The sequence below is a fragment of the Scyliorhinus torazame genome, chromosome 7, assembly GCF_047496885.1.
Source record: "Scyliorhinus torazame isolate Kashiwa2021f chromosome 7, sScyTor2.1, whole genome shotgun sequence".
Classification (NCBI taxonomy): Eukaryota; Metazoa; Chordata; class Chondrichthyes; order Carcharhiniformes; family Scyliorhinidae; genus Scyliorhinus; species Scyliorhinus torazame.
Genome location: NC_092713.1, coordinates 219,487,212 through 219,502,692, shown reverse-complemented (window position 1 = coordinate 219,502,692; position 15,481 = coordinate 219,487,212). Strand labels below are relative to the sequence as shown.

Below are 15,481 nucleotides of genomic sequence, written 5' to 3'. Positions count from 1 at the left end.
CGGGTCCCGATCCCATGGCTATTTGACAATCTGGCTGTGTACTCTGTTTTGTCTCTCCACAGATGCTTCCTTAATATTTCCAGTATTTTCTGTCACTTGATTGTGCCCTTTTGCCTGTTGCTACCTCCTGCTAATCTCAGCATCCACAAGAGCATATCACAGTCTCTGCACTTCAGAATTTCATAATTTGATTGCAGTGACTTGGAAGCCAGATCCAGAGAAAAGAAGCCACCACATAACTCCAATGTTTGTACCATTCAAGCACATGGCGAGGTGCAGCACTGTGGCACAGTGGTTGAGGAGCCTTGAGGAGGAGTTTATAGAATGTATCCGCGATAGTTTCCTGGAACAGTATGTAATGGAACCTACGAGGGAACAAGCTGTCCTAGATCTGGTCCTGTGTAATGAGACAGGATTGATTCAGGATCTCATAGTTAGGGATCCTCTCGGAAGGAGTGATCACAATATGGTGGAATTTAAAATACAGATGGAGGGTGAGAAGGTAAAATCAAACACTAGTGTTTTGTGCTTAAACAAAGGAGATTACAATGGGATGAGAGAAGAACTAGCTAAGGTAGACTGGGAGCAAAGACTTTATGGTGAAACAGTTGAGGAACAGTGGAGAACCTTCCAAGTGATTTTTCACAGTGCTCAGCAAAGGTTTATACCAACAAAAAGGAAGGACGGTAGAAAGAGGGGAAATCGACCGTGGATACCTAAGGAAATAAGGGAGAGTATCAAATTGAAGGAAAAAGCATACAAAGTAGCAAAAGATTAGTGGGAGACTAGAGGACTGGGAAATCTTTAGGGGGCAACAGAAAACTACTAAAAAAGCTATAAAGAAGAGTAAGATAGATTATGAGAGTAAACTTGCCCAGAATATAAAAACAGATAGTAAACGTTTCTACAAATATATAAAACAAAAAAGAGTGGCTAAGGTAAATATTGGTCCTTTAGAGGATGAGAAGGGAGATTTAATAATGGGGGATAAGGAAATGGCTGAGGAACTGAACAGATTTTTTGGGTCGGTCTTCACAGTGGAAGACACAAATAACATGCCAGTGACTGATGGAAATGAGGCTATGACAGGTGAGGACCTTGAGAGGATTGTTATCACTAAGGAGGTAGCGATGGGCAAGCTAATGGGGCTAAAGGTAGACAAGTCTCCTGGCCCTGATGGAATGTATCCCAGAGTGCTAAAAGAGATGGCTAGGGAAATTGCAAATGCACTAGTGATAATCTACCAAAATTCACTAGACTCTGGGGTGGTCCCGGCGGATTGGAAATGAGCAAACGTGACACCACTGTTTAAAAAAGGAGATAGGCAAAAAGCGGGTAATTATAGGCCAGTGAGCTTAACTTCGGTAGTAGGGAAGATGCTGGAATCTATCATCAAGGAAGAAATAGCGAGGCATCTGGATGGAAATTGTCCCATTGGGCAGACGCAGCATGGGTTCATAAAGAGCAGGTCGTGTCTAACTAATTTAGTGGAATTTTTTGAGGACATTACCAGTGTGGTAGATAACGGGGAGCCAATGGATGTGGTATATCTGGATTTCCAGAAAGCCTTTGACAAAGTGCCACACAAAAGGTTGCTGCATAAGATAAAAATGCATGGTATGAAGGGGAAAGTAGTAGCATGGATAGAGGATTGGTTAATTAATAGAAAGCAAAGAGCGGGGATTAATGGGTGTTTCTCTGGTTGGCAATCAGTAGCTAGTGGTGTCCCTCAGGGATCAGTGTTGGGCCCACAATTGTTCACAATTTACATAGATGATTTGGAGTTGGGGACCAAGGGCAATGTGTCCAAGTTTGCAGATGACACTAAGATGAGTGGTAAAGCAAAAAGTGCAGAGGATACTGGAAGTCTGCAGAGGGATTTGGATAGGCTAAGTGAATGGGCTAGGGTCTGGCAGATGGAATACAATGTTGACAAATGTGAGGTTATCCATTTTGGAAGGAATAACAGCAAAAGGGATTATTATTTAAATGATAAAATATTAAAACATGCTGCTGTGCAGAGAGACCTGGGAGTGCTAGTGCATGAGTCGCAAAAAGTTGGTTTACAGGTGCAACAGGTGATTAAGAAGGCAAATGGAATTTTGTCCTTCATTGCTAGAGGGATGGAGTTTAAGACTAGGGAGGTTATGCTGCAATTGTATAAGGTGTTAGTGAGGCCACACCTGGGGTATTGTGTACAGTTTTGGTCTCCTTACTTGAGAAAGGACGTACTGGCACTGGAGGGTGTGCAGAGGAGATTCACTAGGTTAATCCCAGAGCTGAAGGGGTTGGATTACGAGGAGAGGTTGAGTAGACTGGGACTGTACTCATTGGAATTTAGAAGGATGAGGGGGGATCTTATAGAAACATATAAAATTATGAAGGGAATAGATAGGATAGATGCGGGCAGGTTGTTTCCACTGGCGGGTGAAAGCAGAATTAGGGGGCATAGCCTCAAAATAAGGGGAAGAAGATTTAGGACTGAGTTTAGGAGGAACTTCTTCACCCAAAGGGTTGTGAATCTATGGAATTCCTTGCCCAGTGAAGCAGTTGAGGCTCCTTCATTAAATGTTTTTAAGATAAAGATAGATAGTTTTTTGAAGAATAAAGGTATTAAGGGTTATGGTGTTCGGGCCGGAAAGTGGAGCTGAGTCCACAAAAGATCAGCCATGATCTCATTGAATGGTGGAGCAGGCTCGAGGGGCCAGATGGCCTACTCCTGCTCCTAGTTCTTATGTTCTTAACACTGCTGCCTCACCACACCGAGGACCCGGGTTCAATGATGCCGAGGACCTGGGTCACTGTCCGTGTGCAGTTTGCGCATTCTCCCCGTGTGTGTTGGTCTCACCCCCGCAACCCAAAAAGATATGCGGTATAGGTGGATTGGCCACGTTATGTTATCCCTTAACTGGAAAAAAATAATCGGGTACTCTCAATTTTATTTTTTTAAAGCACCAGGCAGGGATTCTACCCATCGTGGTTTTAGGTTAATGGACAAATTCTAAATTCTGAAACAATCATTGTAAAGGGGCAAAAAAATAAACTGACAGCCTAACAATAAACTCTAGACTTCTTCCTGTCAGCATTAGATAGTGACGCAGAACAAGGGCATTCAAAAAACTGGTCCGAACTGCTGAGGGAGAAAAGGAAAGGGAACTGAACAGGTTATTTAATCTTTGTACTAACCAAGTGTTCCAGCTGATCCTGTGACAAAAACAAAAGTTCACAAACCACTTTTCATACCTCGGGGTATCCCCCGACCACTTCACAGCCAGTCTTTTGATAGTCCTTTTGCAAAGTAATCACTATTGTACAGGGCCTTCACAATCTTGTGATCCTGAATGATATCAAATATGGGATTCTAAATTTTACCGAGAAATAAAGCAAAGTTTTCTTTTCAGGTGACAGAGGAAAACCAGGAATAACCGGAAAACCTGGTGTTAAGGGAATACGAGGAGCTATTGGCAAAGCCGGTCCCCGAGGACCAAGGGGTATTCGAGGGGATCGAGGTAATTCAGGAACTAATGGAACTAAAGGCACCGATGGAATCAATGGTGAGCCTGGTTTGCCTGGAATCTGCAAATGTGGCACAAACACAGCCAGGTCTGCCTTCTCTGTGGCCATCACCTACAGCTACCCAAAGGAACGTATGCCCATCAAATTTGACAAAATCCTCTTAAATGAAGGAGGACAGTATAATGTTTCCAGTGGCAAATTTGTATGTGAGATACCTGGTATTTACTACTTCTCTTATGATATTAGCTTGGCAAATAAGCACCTTGCCATTGGATTAGTACACAATGGGCAATATCGTGTTAAGACCTTTGACGCTAATACTGGGAACTATGATGTAGCCTCTGGCTCAACGATTATGTACCTGAAACGCGAAGATGAAGTTTGGCTGCAGATATTCTATTCTGAACAGAATGGTCTGTTTTATGATCCACACAGGGCAGACAGTTTATTCACTGGCTTCATGATTTACGTTGATCAGGACTATATGAATGAACTCGAAGAAGAGCAAATTCTCTAGGAAACAAACGTCTTGTACCGTGTGATTCTAAGGCTTACATTTCCAAAGATGCTACAGCATAAGCTATTCAACCACTTTATAAAATCCAGACTGGACTGTAAAAGCCAGACTGGGCTATTTAAAGTCAGTGATATTAGTGCATAACCTAACAAAATAATACCTCCATTAAAATAGCAAAGAGAAGAATGTCACAGGGAACCAGTAAGTTTCATTTTAATTTTTTTTCTCCATATGTGAGTGACATCAGCACAGCTATATTTATTGCCCACTCTAGTTGTCCTGAGGTGGTGATGGTGGGCCTTAATCTTTGTGTTTGTCTTCAAAGCTTACTGGTTTGTTAACGCACTTTGGGGGCGGGCGGGGGGATGAGCGAGCCACATAATGCGGACTAGAGGCAAATTGTAAGCACATCAGGTAAGGGTAAAAAATCTCTTTCACCTGAACGGCAGGAGTGAACCAGTTAGGACTTTACAATAGTCATGCAGTTTTTATTGTAATTATTTCTGCTGTGAACATCTCGATTAATTACTATCCTGAATTAATCTGATTCTAACACTAAAGTCTTTTGTGAATGCCTTTGACCGATTTCATACTGTTGATTTGGCTACCATGTGCCTTGATTACATAATTATGTTTCCATAATAAGATGAATAAATTCCCATGACATAATCCCCGATTTTAATAATTACGAAGCAAAATTGAAGCCATGGCGAATCGACCCAATAGTCAGATACCTGACACAACCACATACCTGAAAAGATTGTGGCAAATTGGAGGTGGCGTGGTGGATATTAAAGTGTCCTCGCATTCCTGCTCACACCTGCACATTCCCAGCCAACACCATTTTAATTCCTAAGATTTGGGAGGCCCGGGGGTGGGGCACACAGGCAGTGAGGGCCTCATAAATATGCAAAAGTGGAGATCCTATGATGCAACTAGGACCCTGAAGTGATTTTTACCCCTTGTTGCATGTGTGACCTGGGCTGAACGCAGGAGCTGCCATGGAAACCATGTCAACAAGCAGAAGCAGGATCAGAAGCAATCAAGGAAGATGTTTTTTTTCAATGTTTTTATTTTGTGAGCAAGGAAAAGGAAGATCTGCTCCTCCAGGCCCCGTGAGTAAAGCATAGACATCCCTGGGGCTTCTCCCCCATCCTCCTTCATCTGCGATCATGTCCTGATTATCCATTAACCACTGACCCAAATGGCAAGGAGCACTCCCTTAAATTTTTGATTTTGGTTTCCTCTCACCCGAAATCCTGCTCCCTCCCACTGACCAGCTTGTGATTCCCACCGTGTTTGTCCAGCCTCAAGCACAGAAGCAGAGTTAAAGTCTCTCTGGGCCTCATGTAACCAAAGCCTGGACCGCACATACTATACTCACCCCTGTAGTTAACATTGCGACCATAGATTCAGTCCATTGTGTCATCCTTGAATTGTTGAGTTCAAGGTTTGAAGTTCCTATTTGCACAAACACATGCAAAATATGTTGTTATGCCATCTGCTCAGTATAGTACAGTTGGATATAGAACACAAAATTACAATCTTTAAAACATTTTTTTAGAGTACCCAGTTATATATATTTTCCAATTAAGGGGCAATTTAGCGTGGCCAATCCTCCTACCTTGCACATTTTTGGGTTGTGGCGGTGAGATCCATGCAGGCACGGGGAGAGTGTGCAAATTCCACACGGACAGTGACTCGGAGCCGGGATCGAACCCGGTTCCTCAGTGCCGTGAGGCAGCAGTGCTAACCATTACATCACCGTGCCACACCTAACACAAAATTACAAGTCCCAGGCAGACATGGGGAGATGCACTTACTTTTCTTAAGTCCTTTTAACATCCAAAAATCCCAAAGTTGACCTCTTTGTACCACTCACAAAGACATTTTGTTCTGAATTTCTAACTGCTTTCTACTTATGCAACAATCTTAACTTTGTGTTCTCATAAAATATATTATGACTTTGTTACAGTTTTTAAAAATGAAATAGGATGTGAGGTAGGAAGTTATTTGCTTGTTGCGGTGCTATATTCATTTGTGAGCATTCTGGAAGCAGGAAATTGTTACATGAAACAAGGTCATTTTGTAATTCTTATTTCTATAATTGGACATCTTTATACTGCAGAAGGTTTCTGTGTAGATAATAATATTCCATATTGTTGTCTGAGAACCGAATATACAAAAACTTGAAATAAAGAGCATTTATTTGGGGAACAATACATGGAGTTTTCAATATGGTTTTCTTTTGAATTAAATCATCTGAGCAAAATTTTAAGGCGTTAAATAATGCTGAACGTAGTAGCTCATTGCTTATAATTTGTGAAAGTAGAAAACAGTTGAGGGGAAAGGGTGTTGGCACTGATTCCAAAAAGGTCATCATTGCGCAGGTGACGCCAGTTATGCGGCGCCGGCCACGTCATGTATGCGGCACCGCCTTTACGTGGCGAAAAGGCCTGGCGCGTGTAAATTACGCGGCCCCGCTCCTAGCCCATTATCGGGCCCTGAGTCGGTCGGGATAGGGGCCGTTTCGCGCCGTCGTGAACCTCGACGGCGTTCACAACGGCGTGGGCACTTCGGCGCGGGAGCGGAGAATTGCGCCCTGTGTATTGTCTTGCACTGTTCCTGCATTAGATGCATCTGTCTGGGAATTTCTACTCTCTGGCACTAATGAAGGATAAGTTTTTCACTGTAGTACAAACTGGAACTGGGATGAAATGACATAAACAAATTCATGATGAGCTGCAAACTGTAGGGTTCTCTAACCAATACGAAGTGAAGCATGGAATGAACACAGACCTGCAATATTGAACCTTTCAGCTCCTTATTCGTGCCAATTGAATTTCTGAGCCATGTCATGTGTGAACAACAGATCATGATCATAACTTGGCTTTGATATCTTCCATGATCAAATATTCTGGCAAGATTTATCAGCCAGTCTCTACATAAAGAAAACAACACATGTAGACTTTGGAAATCTGAAATAAAAACAAAAAGACTGCATTAAATACTCAGCAGGTCAGGCAGCATCTGTGGAGAGAAATAGAATTAACTGGCAAACTCTTCAATGCCCCCACTGGCAGGATAAATGGGAGATGGTGTGGAGGGGGGAGGAATTCAGCTGGAGGCTCAAACATCAGCTTCACACTGGTGTGAATATGCTGTGGGATCTTCTGGTGTTTCCCGCCATGGCGGATTGGGAATTCTGCTGGAGGCCGGCATGAAACTGATTTGCATACCGCTAATGGGATCCAATGAAAGCTTGACTTGAATCATCCCCCGGCCCCCATGCCTGATTCTCAGTTATGCCAGTGGGAAAACACATTGGTCCAGGATACGTCTGGATCAACATGGCGCGCAAATGGTAGATGGAATGGTGACTGTGCGAGGGGGCAGAGGGAGCCCTTAGGGTGAGAGGGTGAAGTTGCATTGGTAGCAGTAGAACGGGAGGTGAGAGTGGTTGGTGGAGACATCGAGGCAGACATGGACCTGGGAGTGGGAAGGAGGAGGTTGGGTAGGTCAATGTGGATGGGGTGGGATATTCTGGAAAGTAACGAACATACGTATTCACCTATACATTGTTGAAGGAGAAGGGTTCGGGTTGAAGGGTAACATGTGGTGAGATCGAAGGTTATGCCAGGATGGGGTGTTAATAGTGATGGGGGAAAGGACATGGGTGACGGGGGGAGGGGAAAGGAACGGGAAGCTAATGAAAAATGTAACTGCCATCATTCTTCAAAATTGAAAGTGAGCAGAGCTTTGTGTTAGACGGTCACAGGTGCTACACGGGAGTTCATTTAGAGGGTAGGTGGAGATGCTGGTCAGCTGGACAACTGAAAGAGAACCTCAGCAGGCAGCATTGGAAAAGCACGGGACAGTCAGATGTGTGATGGATGAATAATGCATGTATGTGGGGGAGAGTGCGTGCACAAGGCTCTAAAAGGCCCTGCCACAGGCACTCCTCCCTCCAGAATCAATCATGGTGCAGCCGTGGCAGCTGAACTGTGAGTGTTGGGGGAGATGGGGGTGATGAGGCCTCGCAAAGCTGATATATAATGATGCTGAAAAACAACACTCGACATTATTTAGTGACAGTGAAGACATTTGCAGATAATACAGTGACAGTGTTCAACTGTGCAACCACTTGAGATTCAAGTTTCTTGATTTTACATGGCCTACTACTTCTCGGCGCTGCCCTGACACCTGGGCAGGGTTCATAGATTTCATAGAATTTACAGTGCAGAAGGAGGCCATTCGGCCCATCGAGTCTGCACCAGCACTTGGAAAGAGCACCCTACTCAAGCCCACACCTCCACCCTATCCCCGTAACCCCACCTAACCTTTTTTGGACACTAAGGACAATTTAGCATGGCCAATCCACCTAACCCGCACATCTTTGGAGGGTTGGAGACAGCCTGCGGAATTGTCAGCCCTGTTGCCTTTGTTGACTTCAACGTCCGTCCTCTGGAACGCCAAGGCCTGGAAGGCTCCGGCTTACTTTGGTTTTCCGCCAATGGACCAGCTGCTCCATCTGTGGTGAGGACAAAGTTGAAGAGGTCACAGGCCGAGGGGATTTGGATGGAGTGGACAACCACTGAGTGGAAGACTGGGTGTCCAGCTGATTTTCTTCTCCCCAAGGGCCCAGCCTGATTCCTGGAGGGGAAGAGGCTCCTGGAGAAGCATTGAGGTGCACCCTTCCCCTCTTGCATTGCCACTGCATGAACTCATCTATGGCAACGGGGATGGAGTGCAGGTCTGTGCCCACCTCCGGCAGAAACTGGCATTTTGCTGAACCATGGTGCCCAGGGCATCTGCCTCCCTCCACATGGAGACCACAGGATACGTACCATTTCATCAAAGGGCAGGAGGACGGACCCCTCCGACAGACTCTCCACTCTGTTGTGGGCTTCCAAAGCCTCTGTCTGATGTTGCCCTGTCTCTTGCTGACTCTCCACCTTGAGTGGAAGGGCGATTCCAGAGACTTGTCATTAGACTTGACCTCACTGATGCCGCTTCCCCAGATATCCTTTGGCAGGTGGGGACCTCAGCTGCATTTCCCACCTTCTGTTGCGACACATGTCCATGCAGTGACTACCAGATTGTGAGTCCTTCCTGAACTAGCACAAATACCCACCAAGGTGTGTGTATTGAACTGGTGGAGATTACAAATGAGCTCCGTGAGGATGTAGAGTTTGCCTCTTCTGCCCTCTCCTGGCTCATCTCTAGGTTGTAGCTAGTGCGGGAAAGGGAGTCCCCCTCCTCCCCCTCCGCTCCCTCCTCTCGCCTTAGTTTCTTCCTGAAGGCACATGTAAGTGAGAAAGGAGCGTGCAAGTGACAGCATCAGCACATTCAACTCTCAGGTTTGCATTGAATGGATAAATCCATACAAGGAGGGCTCCCAAGGCCAAGCTTCCCATCACCAATGTCTCTGATGTGCTCCACTCCCGCATGCTCAAATGCCCTCTCCTCAAATGTGATCAGAGCCCTTAGGAATGGTTGCCGCCATTTCACTTTCTCTTATTCACAGCAGAAAGCACTTAGCTCCTTTTGACTGGTGAGGAGCTGCCAATCATAGCAAGAATGTTTGTAAACATTGTGGTTAGCATCAAAGCAGGGTACTTGAGATGTGTTGAAGCATGAAGGGAAAGATAGATAAACAAATCAGTAAGCACCTGTCTCGAGATTAATACAACTGTCAATCACTAACAAGTGAAATGCATTACTGTGTGAAATTGAATGGAAGATTTGCATTCCAGAGGCTGTCAAGTGTACTTAACTTTCGAGGAAGCCTCTGACATGTGGAACACCTGCTGCTTTAAACACATTTGTCTGAGGCAGCAGATGGTAGGGAAGGGTAAGTGAAAATGCAGTAATCTTTCACTTTACTGCTTAGACTGCTCTTCAGCTTTCAGACAAGGGTAACTGATGTGGGTCTCTGATGGGGGTCTCAGATGGGGGCCTCTGATGGGGGTATCTGATGGGGGTATTTGTTGGGGGTGACTGATTGGGAGTCTGATGGGCTGCTGGGGTATCAGTGGGGGAGGGGAGGGTCATCTCATGCGAGCATGCTGTGGGGGGGGGGGACCTATTATTCTCGTGGAGGTAGGGAGGATGCCCCTATGTGTCAGCTGTGGAGGGAGGGGGACAGGATATATGTTGTGGAAGGGAAGAAGACCTTCTAATGGCCTTTTGGGGCACCTCAGTTATGCACTGACCCCCTTGACCCACCTCGGGGTCTACTGCGTCAGGGCCACACTTGGGAAAACTTGCACCAAAGCCTGCCCAGTGGATTTCCCGCTGTGGGGGTCAGTGCATAATGGGGGGGAAGGGTGATGGTGAAACAGACTTCCTCCCATTAATTATCTTGAAATGGATGCAATTCATTTATTCACATCCTCGCACCAGCGTGGGGAGCGTGCTGAGGCCGCCAGCAGTGGATCAGAGCATCGCAACAGCGCCAAACACATTCTCCGCCTGATTGGAAATGTCGACCACAGTGTCGGGCAATGGAGAATCCAGGCTTCTGAGTTGAAACTTTGTATACCTCACGTGGGACTTCAAACTTTTCACTTTTAAAGATCACCTCTCTGAACTCTCTCTAAGCCACTCTAACTTGGATTATCTCAATTACTTCACATCTCCCAAATGTTGTCTCCAAAGACTCGGTCCCCTGAATTTAAGAGTCTGCAACCCAGCCTCTACTGACTGATCTAATTTCAACCCTTTAATGGCACAATGATGGATTTCACCAAGCCCCAACTTCCCAGCTACACCAAGGTATAAATAACTCCCAGGGCTTCTTCTGAGCCCTAACTGCACAGAGCTATCTAACGGTTTCTAAAACCTCTCCTGAACCCCAACTTCTCCAAACCAGCTAACAGCAATACTTTTGCTGCCTAGTACCTGCTAACAGCAGCAGTTTTCCCCCTGCGCAGAAAATTAACTCTTCCAGCAAACACACAGGTAAATTGAAACCCTTGCGGTAGAATTCTCCATTCCTGAGAATAAGGGTGGGATTCTCCGAATGCCTACCCCAAAATCACATTCGGCGATTGGGCGGAGAATCCCTTTAACAGTGAAATCGGGTGCGGCGCCTGTTTTCAGATGCTCCGCCCCCTCTATAACGGCGGCGTCAGTGAGTACGCCACAGGCCGCGCAGGACGTCACCTGAAGGCCCTCCCCCGATGCTCCGCCCCCAATGGGCCTACTTCCCGATGGCATGGATCACATGAGGTTTCGAAAACCTCGCTTGGCGGCTGTGGACTGTGTCCATTGCCGCCACAGTTGGGGGGGGGGGGGAGCCGTTCCGTTGGCCGGGGGGGGACTTTGGCGGGGACTGGTGGGGGGTGGTGCGGGTGTGGTGATGGGGGTACCAGGATGCCATTATCCAGCAGGCCGGGTTCGCGCACGACCGACATGTTGTATGGCGTGACCGCTGCAGATTGCCCCCGTGCGGTCAAGAACTGGGCAATTCTCCAGCCGTATCTGCAGGTAAAGCCGCAAGCTAGCTGCCACTGGGCGGAGAATCAGTGCGGGGATGGCGCCGACTTTTCCTTCATAAGACTAGACACATGCTCCGGACATAGCCTCAGATTCGGAGAATCCAGCCCTAAGTCACCCTATGACAGTAAAATTGGCATCGCACCTGGACCAATTCAACGACTGTAAAGAGGCTAGCTCCGGTGCCACCTGGAACACGATCGATTTCAATGAGAAACGGCGGCGGATTCACCTGATTTGCGATTGACACTCAGGAGGCCGACAAGCTGCAGCAGCATATACACACTTCCCTCCCCAAACACACTCATCCCAGCCAACAGGATGGCAGCGAGGAGAGCGCTCCGAGATTCACAGTCGCCAAGCTTGAGTCCCTGCTGGACACCATTGAGGAGAGGCAAGCGACCCTGTACCCGGCCTGGGAAGGAGGATGCCAGCCACGGTCGTTTGCCGTGCCTGGGCACAGGTGGCAGAGGCTGTAAGCGCCATGAGCAACACCATCTGGTGCCAGCAGTGCTGTGGGGAACTGCATGACCTCCTCAAGGTGGCCAGGGTGAGTGGGCAGTACTGTGCCCCTGGCACCAACCCCCATTCCACTTACCTCTTATCCTCTCCCAACCCACCCGGAGGGTGCCCGAACCCCCACCCTGCACCACATGCCGACATCCATTCCAGCCGCCATGGCCGGGTGCCCTGGCCATTGAAGCCACCAGCTACCCAATCTCTGGGCAGCATGTGCCAGACTGTCTAACGCTGTGTGGTTTCTGTTTCTCCGTCCTCCCCGGAGAAGTCTGCCCATAACTGCAAGGAGCGGGAGAAGACTGGAGTGGGACCGCCAGACCTGCGGCCCCTCACCGCGGCAGAGCAGTGGGCCTTGGACGTGGTCGGCGGGCCCGGGAAAGGGCAATCGCCGGGGTAGAGGTCAGCGTCGGGCGAGGATGTGAGACCCCACTGAGTTGCAGTTCCCTGTGACCCGTCTATCAATCACCATCCCCGCCACCACCCTCACCCTCACACCACCCACACCCTCACACCACCCTCACCCTCACACCACCCTCACACCACCCTCACCCTCACACCACCCTCACCCTCACACCACCCTCACCCTCACACCACCCTCACACCACCCTCACACCATCCTCACCCTCGCACCACCCTCACCCTGAAACCATCCTCACCCTCACACCATCCTCACCCTCGCACCACCCTCACCCTGAAACCATCCTCACCCTCGCACCACCCTCACCCTCAAACCATCCTCACCCTCACACCATCCTCACCCTCGCACCACCCTCACCCTGAAACCATCCTCACCCTCACACCACCCTCACCCTCACACCACCCTCACCCTCACACCACCCTCACACCATCCTCACCCTCACACCACCCTCACCCTCAAACCATCCTCACCCTCACACCATCCTCACCCTCGCACCACCCTCACCCTCAAACCATCCTCACCCTCACACCATCCTCACCTTCACACCACACCCACACCTCCACTCCACCACCACCCCTATTCCCCCCTCTTCAACACACCTCCCCCACCAGGCCCAAAGTCTAAACATGTGTCTTGTGTTGTGTCTTGCAGGACCTGCTGGCGATGGAGCAGGCTGTCTGGTGTCCCATTCCCCCAGCCACAGCCACAACCCCAGGTGCCGACTGGCTATGAGGGCACTGACACAGACGCAAGCCCTAGACCCTAGACCCAGGACACCCCGCAGCTTGAGTTCGATGATGACCCTGATTTCCTGACACAGCTGCCTCCACACCCTCCACCATCCCAGAGGCACTCACATCGGTTGGATACTTTAGTGAAGAGGCTCCTGGAACACTATCTGGTGCACACCACACACATGCTCCAGTACAGCAGGTGGAGGTAGGAACCCCCGAGGGGGCGAACAGTCAGAGGGCAGGCCAACTCCAGGGACTAGCTGTTGTCCAGACCGGTTTCGGCCTTCTGGAATGGACACTTCCATCGATCGTGGGGGTGCAATTGCGGAGTCAGGGACTACATGAGGGGTTGTCGGCGAGCGTCCAGCACCTGCAGGCGCAGCTGGAGGAGTCCAACCCCATGCAGGAGGTGGTGCCGGCCATGCGTGCCAACCTGGCCAACACCACACAGGTAGCGTCCACGGTGGAAGCCTTGGGGGTGAGGATTTTGGTTATGGAACAACATGTCCAAGACCTGGGGCAATCTGTGCAGGCGATAGCCGTGGCCCAGGACAGGGCTGCCCCTTCACGGGCAGCCATGTGCCAGAGCCACCTGGCCTTACAGTGGCACTCCTGAGCATGGCCCAGTCACAGCGGTCACGGCTAAGAGCCTCAGTAGCATTGCCAAGGTGCTGGCTGACATGGTGTAGACACAATGGGAGGTAGCCCAGTCCCAGAGGGAGAGAGCCAAGTCACTGGCTAGTGGCACAGATCCAGAAAGTGGTGGCACAGTCGCAGCGTGATGTTGCGCAGTCCCAGACGGAGGTGGTCCACCCCCTGTTCCCCATAGCCGCGAACGTGCAGACCCTGACTGAGCAAGCAGCAGGTCTCCAGGACTGGCAGCTACAGGTGACAATGGAACCTCAGTGGTTTGCTTCGCTTACACCCCTGTCCCATGGAGTAGCCCAGGGTCCACCGGGTACCCTGACGAAGAGGAGGTGATGGAGCTTGTGCCGGTGACTCCACAGCACCTCAGAGTCCCCCCTCCTACAGGGGCTGGTTTAGCACAGGGCTAAATCGCTGGCTTTGAAAGCTGACCAAGGCAGGCCAGCAGCACGGTTCAATTCCCGTACCAGCCTCCCCGAACAGGAGCCGGAATGTGGCGACTAGGTGCTTTCCACAGTAACTTCATTTGATGCCGACTTGTGGCAATAAGAGATTTTCATTTCAATTCATTTTCCTGTCCCTGCTGCACCCGGTGGGCAGCGGGAAGAATAGGGTGGCACCACGCCACCTGGGATACCCGAGCAGCAGCCAGGCCCATCCTGGTCCGGTCACCCCAGAAGGCACCCGCCAAAGAGACCCAGGTCGCAGGATGGGAATCACAGCAGGACACCTCCACTCCTTTTTTAAAAATAAATTTAGAGTACCCAATTCATTTTTTCCAATTAAGGGGCAATTTAGCGTGGTCAATCGACCTAGCCTGCACATCTTTAGGTTGTGGGGGTGAAACCCACGAAGACACAGGGAGAAGGTGCAAACTCCACACGGACAGTAACCCAGAGTCGGAATCAAACCTGGGACCTCGGTGCCGTAAGACAGCAGTGCTAACCATTGCGCCACCGTGCTGCCCCTCCACCTCCACTCCTGTCTGGGGATCCACCTAGACATAGCGATAGTGCCCGTAAGGCCAGAAACGTATATTCCAGTTAAGTTGGCACAGGTGCAGGGCACAGTCGCAGCGTGATGTGGCGCAGTCCCAGACGGAGGTGGTCCACTCCCTATGTTCCATAGGCGCGAGCGTGCAGACTCTGGCGAGCCAGCAGCGGGCCTCCAGTACTGAGGGATAGGGGCCAGGGCATGAATCTGCATATATGTTTTCACTTAAACACCTGTCACAATATTGCAGTCTGCCTCGGTGCTCAGATGGGTGTGAGGGGTGGGCTGGTCTGGGCTGGTGGTGGTGAGGAATGGGCAGACACTGGGGGTGGGCTTGGCCCGGGAAACGCAGTTCAGCCAGCACTCACCGCTCCGGTAGCCCACCCACGTCCCGCTGTCCCCCTGCTCAGCCGGAGTCTTCGTTGGCAGGTCCGGTCCGACACGTCCTCAAATGACAGACGCTGCCGGTACACGCGAGGCCTCAGGTGGCGCCTCCTTTACACCCCCCTCCTCCTCCTCCTCGGCCTGTTGGATGGCTGGCTCTCCATCCTCAGCAGTTGCCACCTGTTCCTCTGGGGCAGGCTCCGCGGCTGCAGCTTCCTCCTCCTCGAGCAGCTACAGCTTGTACAGCTGCAGTGC

At 49.5% G+C, this 15,481-nt stretch overlaps 2 protein-coding genes across 2 annotated transcripts in view; both read left to right on the top strand.

Moving 5' to 3' along the window:
- c1qtnf2 (C1q and TNF related 2) overlaps window positions 1-6,255 on the top strand; it is a 34,664-nt gene extending 28,409 nt beyond the window's left edge. Inside the window, exon 3 of the mRNA XM_072512075.1 lies at window positions 3,402-6,255. Within this exon, the coding sequence (XP_072368176.1) occupies window positions 3,402-4,033 (632 nt within the window). The 3' untranslated portion in view covers window positions 4,034-6,255. The remainder of the gene's footprint in view (window positions 1-3,401) is intronic.
- The window catches only part of LOC140426845 (zinc finger MYM-type protein 1-like), a 49,128-nt gene continuing 38,715 nt past the window's right edge, over window positions 5,069-15,481 (top strand). Inside the window, exon 1 of the mRNA XM_072512074.1 lies at window positions 5,069-5,148. The gene's annotated coding sequence lies outside the window, so the exon portion shown is untranslated. The remainder of the gene's footprint in view (window positions 5,149-15,481) is intronic.